General features: G+C 42.7%; 1 protein-coding gene across 1 annotated transcript in view; it reads left to right on the plus strand.

Annotated features, from left to right (window-relative positions):
- MEIS2 (Meis homeobox 2) overlaps positions 1-16,593 on the plus strand; it is a gene marked incomplete in the record, with an annotated part of 295,705 nt that overhangs the window by 6,443 nt on the left and 272,669 nt on the right. The window contains 3 exon segments of the mRNA XM_078779325.1: positions 2,320-2,370; positions 2,567-2,617; positions 9,098-9,244. Of these exon segments, the coding sequence (XP_078635451.1) occupies positions 2,320-2,370; positions 2,567-2,617; positions 9,098-9,244 (249 nt within the window).

Consider the following 16,593-nt stretch of genomic DNA (forward strand, 5'->3'; position numbering starts at 1 on the left):
TTATGATTGGTGTAAACCATGACAAAACACAACTCAGGTACTGTCATCAATCTATATATCTACATATCTGGGCAGTGTCTGTTGTCACTGAACTACTTACTCCCTCAAACTTTTGTTTGCGTGGTTGTGAAGTGTTTTTCATGTGGTGGTGAGGTGTTTTGAATCATGTGGTGGTGAGGTGTTTTGAATCACGTGGTGGTGAGGTGTTTTTAATTACTTGGTGGTGAGGTGTTTGGAATTACATAGTGGTGAGGTGCTTGTAATGACGTGGTGGTGAGGTGTTTTTAATTACATGGTGGTGAGGTGTTTTGAATTACGTGGCTGTGAGATGTTTTTAATTTTGTGGTGGTGATGTGTTTTGAATTACGTGGTGGTGAGGTGTTTTTAATTACATGGTGGTGAGGTGTTTTGAATTACAGGGTGGTGAGGTGTTTTGAATGACGTTGTGGTGAGGTGTTTTGAATTACATGGTGGTGAGGTGTTTTTAATTGCATGGTGGTGCGATGTTTTTAATTACATGGTGGTGAGGTGTTTTTAATTACATGGTGGTGAGGTGTTTTTAATTACGTGGTGGTGAGGTGTTTTTATCTACATGGGGGTGAGATGTTTTTAATTACGTGGTGGTGAGGTGTTTTTAATTACGTGGTGGTGAGGTGTTTTTAATTACATGGTGGTGAGGTGTTTTTAATTACATGGTGGTGAGATGTTTTTAATTACGTGGAGGTGAGGTGTTTTTAATTACATGGTGGTGAGGTGTTTTGAATTACGTGGTGGTGAGGTGTTTTGAATTACGTGGTGGTGAAGTGTTTTGAATTACGTGGTGGTGAGGTGTTTTTAATTATGTGGTGGTGAGGTGTTTTTAATTACATGGTGGTGAGGTGTTTTTAATTACATGGTGGTGAGATGTTTTTAATTACGTGGAGGTGAGGTGTTTTTAATTACGTGGTGGTGAGGTGTTTTGAATTACGTGGTGGTGAAGTGTTTTGAATTACGTGGTGGTGAGATGTTTTTAATTACATGGTGGTGAGGTGTTTTAAATTACGTGGTGGTGAGATGTTTTTTATTACATGGTGGTGAGGTGTTTTAAATTACGTGGTGGTGAGATGTTTTTAATTACATGGTGGTGAGGTGTTTTAAATTACGTGGTGGTGAGGTGTTTTGAATGACGTTGTGGTGAGGTGTTTTGAATTTCATGGTGGTGAGGTGTTTTTAATTATGTGGGGGAGAGGTGTTTTTAATTACGTGGTGGTAACGTGTTTTTAATTTTGTGGTGGTGAGTTGGTTTTAATTTTGTGGTGGTGAGGTGTTTTGAATTCCGTGGGGGTGAGGTGTTTTTTCATTTTGTGGTGGTGAGGTGTTTTGAATTTTGTGGTGGTGAGGTGTTTTGAATTTTGTGGTGGTGAGGTGTAATCGTCCCAAACTTCCAGACTACACCTACCCCTCCTGTATGTATGTGCTGAAGTGTTCTTTCTTGAAAAAAAAACATTCAACCTAAATCTTCAACTTAAATTGCCTATAAAAATGTAATATCACAAACATGACAAATAAATTTGTGCAAAATACTTGTTTGTATTATGATTGGTGTAAATAATGACAACGTAGCAACTCAGGTACAGTCATTAATATCCTCAGCTAAAATAAGCCCGTTCCTCTGTAACGACACGTGGTGAGGCGCGCGCAGCGAGCCGAGCCAAGCTAGTATATATATATATATATATATATATATATATATATATATATATATATATATATATATATATATATATATATATATATATATATATATGTATGTATATATGTATGTATGTATGTATGTTTGTATATGTGTGAATATATATCTGTGTGTATGTATATATGCATATGTGTGTGTATGTATATATGTGTGTGTATGTATATATGTATATGTGTGTATATATGTATATGTGTGTATATATGTATATATGTGTGTGTATGTATATATGTATATGTGTGTATATATGTATGTAATATATGTATAAATGTGTGCATACATATATACATCTATACATTTGGGTGTGCATATACGTATGTATGTAATATATATATATATATATATATATATATATATATATATATATATATATATATATATATATATATATATATATATATATATATGCATATGTACATTTGGGTGTATATTTGTATATGTGTGTATGTATAATGTATGTATATATATATATATATATATATATATATATATATATATATATATATATATATATATATATACACATGTGTGTGTTTGGGTGTGTATATTCGGTCATGGTTTGATTTGGGCGAATTTGATGACTTTTTCAGGTCCGTGCGGAGAAGCCCCTTTTTTCATCGAATCCAGAACTGGATAATTTGGTAAGCACACCGTCAAGCGGCACTATAATTGGTCAGAAAAACAGATTTATTGACGCATATCACCTCGTGCGGCACATCATGGTGACAACAGCCCTCGCTTTTGCGTGCAGGTTTAATGCATCACTGACAGCGTTTCGTTTTTTTTTTGTTTTGTTGAATGTCACATGGATAAATGACCTCTTCACTTCATTTGCAGATGATACAAGCAATACAAGTACTTCGTTTCCATCTACTGGAGTTGGAAAAAGTAAGTCCTTCATTTTTCATTATCCAAATGCTGTGCGCGTTCCCACTTGGGGCTTATTTGTCAATGCACTTTTTTCCATCCCAATGTGCTCCATCGTTTGCCCTCTCGGCGGGAATTTCAAATGGGTGGTTTAAACCATCCGAGGAAGTCGGGTCTCTCATCTCTGACTGTGCGAGCGCGTTTCACGTTTTCATCGGCAAGAAACGGCCACGTCCGTTGCGGCTGCCAGACCGATTCTCTTTTCTCCACAGTTGCAACGTTACCCTTCATCCCCGATGCGAGTGAACCAATTGTATACATATCGTGTACACACACACGGCACGTGTACGACTCCCGTCTGCGTAATAACAGCGCTAGCTCCGATAAGTACTTATCGTTTTACGGGTAGAGCCACGCGAGTCCTCAATCGTGTGATTTTTTTTTTAATGGAGAACAAAACAAAAAAGGAAAGAAAAATAAGTTGTGCGCTCGGGGGACAATTCTCCCTGGATTGAAAGAAATCAAGAGAGCCTCCGTTGGCGCACAGACAGAACCAAATCTCGATATCCCCTCGTGCGCGACGCTCGTTTTATTTATATTCTTTCCAGGTCATGATCCGTGTTGTGCTCTTTAATCAACACTCAGATAACAGGAACCACAGTTTAATCACCACGGTCTTTGGGAGTAAATGCTATCCTTTGACGTTTACATTTGCAGCTAAGAGGTTTCCAAAAAATTCGAATCCACACCTAATCACAGTTTTTGTTGCGCATTGTCTTGACAAGAGAGCAATTACAGGTTCGATACACCTTCATTTCATTGACGTTAACAACAGCATGAACCGTGTGCATTTTGGTATATTGTGCTGCATCATGAAATACACAGCTATAGTGAATGAGTCTTTTTGAAGACCCATCTTGTCGTCTCTTACATGTTGCTGAATCCTATACATGGATTACTCCATTCACTCTGGCTGTAAATGGTGTGTGTGTGTGCAGTGTGCGTATGCGTGCAGTGTCTGTGTGTGTGTGTGTGTGTGTGTGTGTCCAGAAAAATAGAATGTATTAACTCTGCTGGATTTAAGATAAAAGTGACTTGTCAAGGGACACATGTGTGTGTGTATATATATATATACACATATAATATCTCTAATTGTCTGTGTGTATTTACAGCAAAACAATTTCCGATTCAAAGCCAAAACATGTTAATTTATAACAATACCTGCAGACACAATGACTTTGACCTGTGTGGTTATGGATGCTCGTTTACAATGTTATTTACCTACAGAAATACACAGATGAACCATTAAGCACTCTGCCAGTAATTACCGCATGAGAACTGGAATGGCATCCTTAAAGAGGCCTTGAGGCCTAGTCTAGTCGGTCTGCCATGTGCCATAAAGCAGTATGGATCATCGTGTTTTGGCAATGCCGAAGCATCACCGTGGCGAAGCATGCGAGACGATTCGGCTCCGTTGGCACCGTTATGCCTCGATCCGCTCTGCACCAATCGCAATCCGCACCGTATCTGCACGACGGATATTAAGATCGCTAGGAGGAATAGAGAACACTTAGCGAAATGATGAACATGTTTATTATTATTATTATTATCATTATTATCATCATCATGTTGCACACTCCGACTACAACATTATTACACTGTGGTTTTACAAACTTGTTTGGATCATAAAATTTTTCAATAATTCTTTGGATTTGAAAGTGTTATCGGTTCTAATATTCTTAAGCATTGGCTTTTTGTTTATAACTTTCTGTTTATAACTGTTTATAAGTTTATAAGTTATAAGTTTATAACTGTTTATAAGTTTATAAATCTCTGCTCACCAAACTCTCCTCCTTTGGTATCCATGGAAATCTCCACGCATGGCTGGCGGACTTCCTCTCTGGTCGTAGTCAACGTGTGGCCCTGAATGGGTTTCTCTCATCTCCTCTTCCTGTTCAGGCTGGAGTTCCCCAAGGCAGTGTTCTGGGCCCCGTGCTTTTTCTGGTCTTCATCAATGATCTCTCCGACTCTCTGAAAAATCCTCTCTATCTCTCTGCTGATGACTCCACTCTCTGCTGCTCCATTCCTCATCCCTCAGATCGGCAGTCTGCAGCCTCCTCACTCTCTGCAGACCTGGACAAAATCACAGACTGGTCAAACAAGTGGAACATGTCTTTCAATCCTGACAAATCTCACACTCTTACAATGTCTCTCTGAAAGGACCGACTGGACAACCCTCCCATCTACTTTCTCAACAATCCTCTCCAAGAAGTTCTGTCACTCAAGCTTTTGGGTCTCACTATCTGCCATGATCTTTCCTGGGAAAACCACATTTCCAAGCTGGCCTCCAAAGCCAGTCGCCGAATGGGCATCCTCCGTCGTGCGAAGTCCTTCCTTGGCACACCTGAGCTCCTCACCACATACAAGGCTTTCATCCGCAGCTCAATGGAATACTGTTCCCCCCTCTGGGCCGGTGCTCCTGCCTCACACCTTGCTCGGCTTCACGCTGTTGAGGCCAAAGCTTTCAGAATCATTGGAATCTCCTGCGATGTAGTCAACACCGAGGGCCTTTCACTCACTCACCGCAGGCAGGTTGGTGGTCTTTCTGTCTTCTACCGACTCCTCTCCGGCCTTGCTCCCCCAGCTCTCTCTGTGCTCTGTCCCCCCAATATTCCTTCAGGTCGCACAAGATCTGCCTGCAACCCTCTTATGGTTAAACTGCCAAAGTCTAGGCTCTCTGCTCACCTTCACTCTTTCATTCCCCTTTTCTCCCGCCTCTGGAACAAACTCCCCCACTCCCTTCAATCCCACTCCTCCCTCCAGGTCTTTAAAACAGCTGTTCACCACCATCTCTTATCTTCCCCCATCGAAAACCTTGATCTTTTCTACCCCCGGTAATTCACCCCAGAGTCCTTGCAGTGTTCATATGTTTTATTCCTCTCCCACCTCCCCCCAAGTCCTCCTGATGTCCCTGCTCTCAAATGTTGTGTTTGTGTCCTTCCCCCTCTTCCCCCTCTCTTTTGTGTCCTTCCCCCTCTCTCCCCATCTTGTCTGCCGCTCCCCTTGTTTTTTGTGTTTTGTGTGTCGGTTTGTCTTTTTGTGTGATTAATGTTAGCTCTTTCACGAGCCTCGATCTTGTATACAAAAAAAATAAAAAAAATAAAATAAAATAAAATAAGGAGCTTCAAATTGGCTGTAATATGTCTGTTTTTAAATGACACACTCCCATGTGAGTTGTCTAGCCTGTGTTTGAATCTCAACGCAACTATAAACGGTCAATCTGGTGTTTGGCACACAGGGCGAGGCACCCATCGGTGTGTCGTCCATCGGAGGGTCGTTAAGCCGAAGGATTGCCCGCCAACACTGCTTGTCGGTGGATGTAAGATATACCACAGTGTCTTTCGCGAAGAGGAGCGAGTTATCGCCGGCACCCTGAACAAATGACAAATTCCTGCCAGAGCCGGAACATCAAGCCGTGTGGACGGCTGGTGGCAGAAAGACGTGGACAGATCACTTCCCCTGGCCAACCGTATAAAGTGGGAATAATTGGGGGCGTTAAAAAAGAAGAATAAGAAGTTGAAAGTTCCACGGTGTCTAAATATCCCATGCTCACCAATTTCAAGAAGAGTCGGCAAGTTATCATCAGCACCCCGAACAAATTCAACTCTGTCCAAATCAGTCCAACTCTGGCCAGTCGGTTTGTGAAGGACTTGGGCCAACAATAATCCGCGACTGACCACATAAAATGTTGGGAATTATTAGGGTGTTTGAAGAAGAAGAAGTAGTAGTAGTAGTAGTAGTAGTAGTAGTAGTAGTAGTAGTAGTAGTAGTAGTAGTAGTAGTAGTAGTAGTAGTTTGTTTTTAAATGACAATTGTAATATTGTATTACATGATGAGTTTTCTGGTGCTGTATTACATGATGGGTTTTCTGGTACTGTATTACATGATGGGTTTTCTGGTGCTGTATTACATGATGGGTTTTCTGGTGCTGTATTACATGATGGGTTTTCTGGTGCTGTATTACATGATGGGGTTTCTGCTGCTGTATTACATGATGGGTTTTCTGCTGCTATATTACATGATGGGTTTTCTGCTGCTGTATTACATGATGGGTTTTCTGCTGCTGTATTACATGATGGGTTTTCTGCTGCTGTATTACATGATGGGTTTTCTGGTGCTGTATTACATGATGGGTTTTCTGGTGCTGTATTACATGATGGGTTTTCTGGTACTGTATTACATGATGGGTTTTCTGGTGCTGTATTACATGATGGGTTTTCTGGTGCTGTATTACATGATGGGTTTTCTAGTGCTGTATTACATGATGGGTTTTCTGCTGCTGTATTACATGATGGGTTTTCTGGTACTGTATTACATGATGGGTTTTCTGCTGCTGTATTACATGATGGGTTTTCTGCTGCTGTATTACATGATGGGTTTTCTGCTGCTGTATTACATGATGGGTTTTCTGCTGCTGTATTACATGATGGGTTTTCTGCTGCTGTATTACATGATGGGTTTTCTGGTGCTGTATTACATGATGGGTTTTCTGCTGCTGTATTACATGATGGGTTTTCTGCTGCTGTATTACATGATGGGTTTTCTGGTGCTGTATTACATGATGGGTTTTCTGGTGCTGTATTACATGATGGGTTTTCTGCTGCTGTATTACCTGATGGGTTTTCTGGTGCTGTATTACATGATGGGTTTTCTGGTGCTGTATTACATGATGGGTTTCCTGGTGTTGTATTACATGATGGGTTTTCTGGTGCTGTATAACATGATGGGTTTTCTGCTGCTGTATTACATGATGGGTTTTCTGCTGCTGTATTACATGATGGGTTTTCTGGTACTGTATTACATGATGGGTTTCTGGTGCTGTATTACATGATGGGTTTTCTGGTACTGTATTACATGATGGGTTTTCTGCTGCTGTATTACATGATGGGTTTTCTGGTGCTGTATTACATGATGGGTTTTCTAGTGCTGTATTACATGATGGGTTTCCTGGTGTTGTATTACATGATGGGTTTTCTGGTGCTGTATTACATGATGGGTTTTCTGGTGCTGTATTACATGATGGGTTTTCTGGTGCTGTATTACATGATGGGTTTTCTGGTGCTGTATTACATGATGGGTTTTCTGGTGCTGTATTACATGATGGGTTTTCTGGTGCTGTATTACATGATGGGTTTTCTGGTGCTGTATTACATGATGGGTTTTCTGGTGCTGTATTACATGATGGGTTTTCTGGTACTGTATTACATGATGGGTTTTCTGGTGTTGTATTACATGATGGGTTTTCTGGTGCTGTATTACATGATGGGTTTTCTGCTGCTGTATTACATGATGGGTTTTCTGCTGCTGTATTACATGATGGGTTTTCTGCTGCTGTATTACATGATGGGTTTTCTGCTGCTGTATTACATGATGGGTTTTCTGCTGCTGTATTACATGATGGGTTTCTGCTGCTGTATTACATGATGGGTTTTCTGGTGCTGTATTACATGATGGGTTTTCTGGTGCTGTATTACATGATGGGTTTTCTAGTGCTGTATTACATGATGGGTTTCCTGGTGTTGTATTACATGATGGGTTTTCTGGTGCTGTATTACATGATGGGTTTTCTGCTGCTGTATTACATGATGGGTTTTCTGCTGCTGTATTACATGATGGGTTTTCTGCTGCTGTATTACATGATGGGTTTTCTGCTGCTGTATTACATGATGGGTTTTCTGCTGCTGTATTACATGATGGGTTTTCTGCTGCTGTATTACATGATGGGTTTCTGCTGCTGTATTACATGATGGGTTTTCTGGTGCTGTATTACATGATGGGTTTTCTGGTGCTGTATTACATGATGGGTTTTCTGGTGCTGTATTACATGATGGGTTTTCTGGTACTGTATTACATGATGGGTTTTCTGGTGCTGTATTACATGATGGGTTTTCTGGTGCTGTATTACATGATGGGTTTTCTGGTGCTGTATTACATGATGGGTTTTCTGGTGCTGTATTACATGATGGGTTTTCTGGTGCTGTATTACATGATGGGTTTTCTGGTGCTGTATTACATGATGGGTTTTCTAGTGCTGTATTACATGATGGGTTTTCTGGTACTGTATTACATGATGGGTTTTCTGGTACTGTATTACATGATGGGTTTTCTGGTACTGTATTACATGATGGGTTTTCTAGTGCTGTATTACATGATGGGTTTTCTGGTACTGTATTACATGATGGGTTTTCTAGTGCTGTATTACATGATGGGTTTTCTGGTGCTGTATTACATGATGGGTTTTCTAGTGCTGTATTACATGATGGATTTCTACCAAAGGTCACCATGCATCTATTTCTAGCACGTAGTCTGAAACAGAAGTGAAAATCTACCATCACAATCTGAAAACTTTAAACAATACCATAAATGACAAAATGCATCCTTTTAAAGGTGGACTTGATATGCAGGTGTACGTGTTACAAATCCTCCGGTTCTCCTCGCCAGGTGCACGAGCTTTGTGACAACTTCTGCCATCGCTACATCAGTTGTCTCAAGGGCAAGATGCCTATCGACCTGGTCATCGACGATCGGGACGGAAGCAACAAGGGTGATGACGAGATCTCACGGCCATCATCGAGCAACCTTGACCAAGTGAGGCCCATTGCATTTACCCAACGAAGTAGTCGTTTCCCAAGTCGGAACCTTTTTTCAGAAAAGTTATCTTTTTGGATCGATTGGATTCATTAGCTCCATGTTGCATGTCTCGTGTTATTGCCGAACATTTTCTTCCTCTTCTCTTTTTAGTCCCAATGGTTTTATTGTACTTAGCGATTCGAGCATTAGTATTTCCCTGAGCTACGAGACAGAGGATGGAGAAGAGCTCCATCCTTCACCCCACCAATCCTCCATTCTAATATGGCCATTGTTTTATTAATGGGAGTAATATGGGCTTTTACCCATAAACCTTTGATCTAGCAGCCAATGTAGCTTTCACTGGTGTGCTTTAATTTGATAGAGAACCAAGTAGGAAATTTGATCATATTCATGTTAAACAGTGTAGGTTTTTTTATCAAGTTCATCACGGATGTAATCCCACGGGAAGATTGTTCATCGAGTTGTATGGCACTGCTGGCTTCAGCAATGGACTCCATGTCCCACTTGAGAAAGTTGACCATTCTTACCAAGAAATTTCACTTTTGATCATAAACAGGGGGACTCTCCATGATGGGTGTTTTGTAAATTGTAAGTGCGACGCGCATGTCCTCTGAAACACGCGTGTGAATTGACGTGTAGGAACTTGTTGACCATTGAGGTTTATATGTTAGAAGTTCCTTGTGTGGAATGTGAAGGAATCTTTCTCGATTTCCAGTGTGACATGATGCACTGAACACAATGGGAATACATGATGCGGTGATACGAGGCTCGGATGTACAGTGTCTTACTCGACAAATGCTCCGAGCACAAGAAAAACGCATTTTAGCAAAACCCTGAGGGTGATTTGGTGCTTCGGGATACATCGGCTGCCTGACGACAATCTCTCCCTGGAAACCTTGCACGCTTGACCTGTGCTGGTGGAGGGAATGTTCTGTGGATGGCTCGTATGGATTATGGCTTGTATGGATTGTGGATCAGACAAAAGGGTCATGAGCAAGGGTTTCGGCGTCTTTCTGCTCACGCTTTTGTTTGTTGCCTTAATCTTATAATGCTCGGTTGTTTGTTACGAAAGAACCCAAGTCATACTCTGGAATTAATAGGGCTGATCCCTGAAAGTCATAATATGGTTTTGTGGCTGGGTGGGAGAGAATCGACCGGATGTGAAAGAAGTAAAAGCTAAAACTTTTCAGCTCTCTTGATATCAATGTAAGATCAAGCACATATCACGCACTTAAGGTCTGACAGGATAGTGAGGAGGTGGTGCACTCAGCTTTGAGCTGTCTAGTTACCGTTACCTCTGCCACCGAAGGTGGATGGAGGTTATGTTTTCACCTCTGTCTGTTTGTCTGTCTGTTTGTCTGTTTGTGAAGAAGATATCTTAAAAAGTTGTGGATGTATTCAAACGAAATTTGGCAGAGAGGTAGTGTATGTGACAAGGACGAAATGATTAGATTTTGGTGACGAAATGATTAGATTTTGGTGAAGATCCGGATTCGGATCCGGCTAGTAGAATGTTTAAGCGATTCTTCACCATTGGAAGATAGCGTTAAAACTGATATATAGCAGGATATCTCAAAAAGTTATGGACAGATTTGGACGAAACCTGGTGGACAGGTTGTGTGTGCAACAAGGACAAATCGATTAGATTTTGGTGAAGATCTGAATATGGATTCGGATACGAGAATTATTTAATTTTTAAGTGATTCTTCACCATTGAGTGATCGGGCTAAAACGATACATATAGCAGGACATCTCAAAAAGTTATGGATGAATTTGGACGAAACTTGGTGGAGAGGTTGTGTGTGTAACAAGGACAAATCGATTAGATTTTGGTAAAGATCTGAATATGGATTCGGATACGAGAATTATTTAATTTTTAAGTGATTCTTCACCATTGAGAAATCTGGCGAAAAGTGATATATAGCATGATGTTTAAACAAGTTACGGACGAGTTATGACTAAACTTGGTGGACGACTTGGTTCGGTGACAAGAACAAGCCGATAAGATTTTGGTTCAGGTCCGAATCTAGATCCGGCCTATCAGTGGGATACAAAACATAAACTGTGCAACCTGGCGGAGGTCTGCGCTCTACCGAGTGCTGTTCTAGTTTGAGTTTGATTTCCCACCCAACTGTAAGCTGTAGGATTGGTGCTGCGAAGGTGCTCTGTCCCCCGGATAGACGTTTAATAAATAAATGGCATCTGCTAGCATTAGTTGGTAGACGTTAAATATCCCACGGTGTCTTTTGCTAAGAGCAGGTGAGTTATCGCCAACACCGTGAACAAATGACAAATACCCGTCCAAATCTCATTCAATCGGACACCAGGTCTGGCCAGCTGATTCGTGAAAGATTTGCGTCAAACACGTTCTCTAGCCAACCCCACAAGAATGTTGGAATAATTGGAACCGTTAAATAAGTAGTAGAAGAACACAAGGCCATTTTTCTTAACCTTTCCCATGAGTGAGATATTTAATATTGGAACAATTATAAAACCCCTCCACATTAATTATTATCCCCACTTATTATTTAAACTATTATCCCCCCCAATAATATTGTTATTGAACAAATACAGGGGGATATTGTAATCGGCTCCGGATGTCTGTCTGTCCGTCCGTCACCCTACCTCCTCCTAAACAGTTGGGCAGAAATTCATCAAACTTGGTAGTCACATGGCAAGAAGGTGCCGGAGCAATACAATTATGGACCCGCCCCTGGGGCACGGTCAAAAGGTCAGATACCGAAAAATGCAATTACAGGCACGTTTAAAAAAAATGAAACGTCATGCAACAATTTTTTGGGATTGGATCCACTTAGGGTCATAGGGGTCAAAACGGGGAAAATTTTTAGTCAAAATTTGATAGTGGGTCATTCTTGGTGGAACTTTTCCACAATTACACTACATATTCACATACTAAAATTAGGTGGCAATACATCCCAAGTACTATCGCAGCCTAGAATACATGACATTTTGAACAAAGGAGTATAAGAATGAAGTAGAGATGAAAAGAGATAACAATGGCTTAGCGGGTCGTGCTACACGTTTCCATGTTGAAGTCCTGTCATGTGGTGTGGTGGTGTACAAGTCCTGTCATGTGGTGCATTTACCAAAACAAAAGCGTTCAAATTGCCTTTGTTTATTGGCATGGGACTGCTCATGTCATGTCATGTTCGAGAATGGTGGGACTCTGTACCCCATCTGCTGAGCTTTGGGAAACACTTGACATGACGTTTTTACGGCAAAGCCCATAGGGCTAAGCCATCTAGAACAGTGTTTGTCCGTCCGTATGTCCTCTCAAACGTATACCAATGAGAGCTGAGGATCTGGGCACATGACAGGGTGATGTGATTACGTCTGATGTTATTACGGCAGTACAGCGGCTGACTCTCCCTACTCCGCCATTTTGATTTATATTTCGTTCAAGCCGAACATATCGTCGAACCTGTCATATGTCACAATCGCCATGCTCTACCTTCACGTTTTTCATTCAGTGTGAAACACAAACAAAACGATTGTTTAAATACAACAACAACAACATGCATTTTAAGGCCATGTTCCCTGCTAGAGTGGGGGTTAGCCTTGCGGTCCCCATGACAATCTTCTCCATTTTGCCCTATTTTCTGCATCTCTCCTTGTTAACCCCCTTGCCCGCATTTCTTCTTCCACCATCTTTAGCCAAGTCTTTCTCGGTCTTCCCCGTCCTCTACTTCCTTCCACATTAACTTCCATCACTCTTCTCAACCAGTCACTTTCATCCTTCCTCAATACATGACCAAACCATCTCAACCTGTTCCTCTTCACAGCATCAATCACAGGCAATATTCCCATCATCTTTCGCAATTCATCATTTGTCTTCCTCTCTCTCAACGATACTCTGCACATCCATCGAACCATTCGCATTTCCACCCTTTCCAGCCTTCGTTGCTGCTCTACGTTCATTACCCATGTCTCGCTCCCATAAATCATAACACTTCTCACACATGCAGCATACACCTTTCCCTTCAGCTTCAGCGACACTCTCCTCCTCATCAGCACGCCACTCAGTTCCCGAAACTTCTTCCATGCACATCTCACTCGAGCAACCGTTGCCGAGTCTGATCCACCTTCTCCATTCAGCATGTCTCCGAGGTAGCAAAATGTTTTCACACCTTCCAGCTTCACGCCGTCTCCAAGATCCAACTCAACATTTCCTCCATCTGCAGCTCCCTCTGTGCACACCTTACATTTGAATGTAGCTGCCACACTGGTTAATGACCCTCTCAGACCACTACATTTTTGATGAACCCACTCAGCACACATTGTACATTGAATGGAGTTCACTCCGACACCATTCCTGCACACAGCACACGGCCACTTCCCAGTTCTTTCCACCTCACCACATGCTTTACCACTTGCCATCACCTTTGTCTTTCCGATATTCACCTTCAGACCTTTTGTCTCCATACATTCCTTCCACTTGTTCATCTTTTCCTTCAGTCCATCCATACTTTCCGCAATCAACACCAGATCATCTGCATACAACAACTCCCACGGTAAACCCTCCTTTACGGTCTGAGCCAGCACCTCCATCACAGCTACAAATAGTAGTGGACTTAGTACCGACCCCTGATGCACTCCCACCTTCACCTCAAACTCACCACTGTTCCCGTCCTTCGTCCTTACAGCTGTGCGTGCTCTTTTGTACATTGCCATCACTACTCTGATCAACCATTCCTCCACTCCTAACTTCCTCAATGCCCATGTCAATACTTTGCGTGGAACCCTATCGAATGCTTTCTCCAGATCAACAAACCCAAAAAACAACTTCTTCCTCTTATCCATGTACTTCTCCTGCAACTGCCTCACAATGAAAAGCGCATCTGTCGTTCCTCTTCCTGGCATAAATCCAAACTGCATTTCGTCGATCTTCACTTTCTTCCTTATCCTCCTCTCCAACACCCTTTCCAATACCTTCATTCCATGCTCCAATAACTTTATCGCTCGGTACGAGCCACACTCCAGAGGGTCACCTTTCCCCTTGTATAGAGGGACGAGGGTACTCAGTTCCCAAGCCACTGGAATGCGGCCTTCTTTCACCACCAGATTGCAGATCTCTGTCATTCTCTTCACACCCCAACTTCCTGCTGCCTTCAACATATCTCCCACAACTCCCGTCGGCCCTCCCGCTTTTCTACCCTTCATTGCTTTTATCGCTTCCTCAACTTCCTTCTCAGTTATCTTCTCTGCCGGTCCTAAAACTGGGTTACTCTCTATGTTGCCATCCCATTCATTCTCTGTATTCAACAGCATTTCCATATATCTTTTCCATCTTCCTTTAATTCCATCTGGGTTGACAACGATTTGTCCCACTTCATCCTTCAAGCAACTCACCCCCATCACATCACACCTCTCTTTCGCTATCTGCTTTGCAATCCTGAATACTGCTTTCTGACCCTCTTCCGAATCCAAGCATTCTCCGAACATTTTCCTACATGCCTCCTGCGCCTTTGCTACCTCTTTCTTTGCAGCCTTCCTGGCTGCCTTATAACTTTCATGCTCTGCTGTTTCTGCTCCCGTACCCTTCGCCTTCTGCCACTCTTTGAACTTCTTCCTCTTCTCGTCAATCCTCTTTCCAACCTCAACATCCCACCACCATGTTTCCGAGTGCCTCGGTGGTCCTTTTGTCCATCCACATACCTCACCAACGGCTCCCAACAGACTAGCTTTCATTGACATCCAACCACTTTCAAGCTCAACCACATCATCCTCTACCCTACTCAGCCTCTCTTTTAATGCCTCCCTTACTGTCACCTCTTTCAACCTCCACACCTTCATTCTCGGTTGGTACTTCACCTGCCGAGCTCTCCTCGCACCTTTCACCCTTATGTCGCAGACAACCAAGTGGTGCTGTGAAACAGCCTCCTCCCCCGGGATCACCTTTGTGTCCCGGAGGTGCCCCCTATCTCGCCGACGCACCATCAGGTAGTCAACGGTTGTCGTCGACCCACCTGACGTGTATGTAACAAGCTTATTGTCCTCTTTCTGGAACTGAGTATTACAAATCAACAAATCAGCTCCATCAGCAAACTCCAAAATCCTTTCACCTTCTCCATTTCTCACACCATATCCGTAACCCCCATGAACTCCCTCAAAACCATCCATACTCCTTCCCACATGTCCATTCAGGTCTCCTCCCACCACAACAACTTCCTCATCTTTCACGTTTTCCATCAGCTTCTCTATCGCACACCAGAACTTGTCCTTCTCTTCATCGCTTCGACCAACCTGCGGAGCATATCCCGAGATGACGTTCACCAAGAGCTTTCCAATCATCATTTTCACCATCATCAACCTATCACTCACTCTAGTCACGCTCACCACACTGTCTACAAACTCCTCAGAAAACAGGACACCAACACCATTCACGCCCTCCGGGCACCCTTGCCACACAAACTTGTATTTCTGTCCCTGCCTACCCTTCACCATTCTCACACCACTTCCCTTCCATCTCGTCTCTTGCACACAACATATGTCCACTCTTCTTCTGACCAATACTTCCACCACTTCTCCTGATCTCCCTGTCATTGTCCCCACATTCCATGTCCCAAACCTCAGAAACCGATCTCCACTTCGGACTGCACCCTGCCCATATGTTTAAATGACCATCAAATATCGAAAACATTGGCGTTACGGATCTTCCAACAATACGGTACGTATAGGCCTTAGGCTTCATGCCTCATCTTCGGATCGCTTCGGACAAATTAAGCCCAGGTTTCTTAAAACAGCAGTGTATCGTTTCAGTAGTATCGTTTTTGTAATAATAATAATAATAATATCGTCAATATAACCATAACACTTCAATCCCAATGTCGTGAATGGAAACTTAATGGATTGAAGCGGTGTATGGTTCATGAATCTATGATAAGCGTTGTAACCGCGGAGGTCTTGACTGTCTTTCCCTCGCGGTCCCCATGTACTGTCTTTCCCTCGCGGTCCCCATGTACTGTCTTTGTCTTTCCCTCGCGGTCCCCATGTGCTGTTTTTGTCTTTCCCTCGCGGTCCCCATGTACTGTCTTTCCCTCGCGGTCCCCATGTACTGTCTTTGTCTTTCCCTCGCGGTCCCCATGTGCTGTTTTTGTCTTTCCCTCGTGGTCCCCATGTACTGTCTTTCCCTCGCGGTCCCCATGTACTGTCTTTCCCTCACGGTCCCCATGTACTGTCTTTGTCTTTCCCTCGCGGTCCCCATGTGCTGTTTTTGTCTTTCCCTCGCGGTCCCCATGTACTGTCTTTCCCTCGCGGTCCCCATGTACTGTCTTTGTCTTTCCCTCGTGGTCCCCATGTTCTGTCTTTGTCTTTCCCTCGCGGTC

The sequence above is a fragment of the Myxine glutinosa genome, chromosome 5 (assembly GCF_964187855.1).
Source record: "Myxine glutinosa chromosome 5, kmMyxGlut1.1, whole genome shotgun sequence".
In the NCBI taxonomy this organism is placed as follows: domain Eukaryota; kingdom Metazoa; phylum Chordata; class Myxini; order Myxiniformes; family Myxinidae; genus Myxine; species Myxine glutinosa.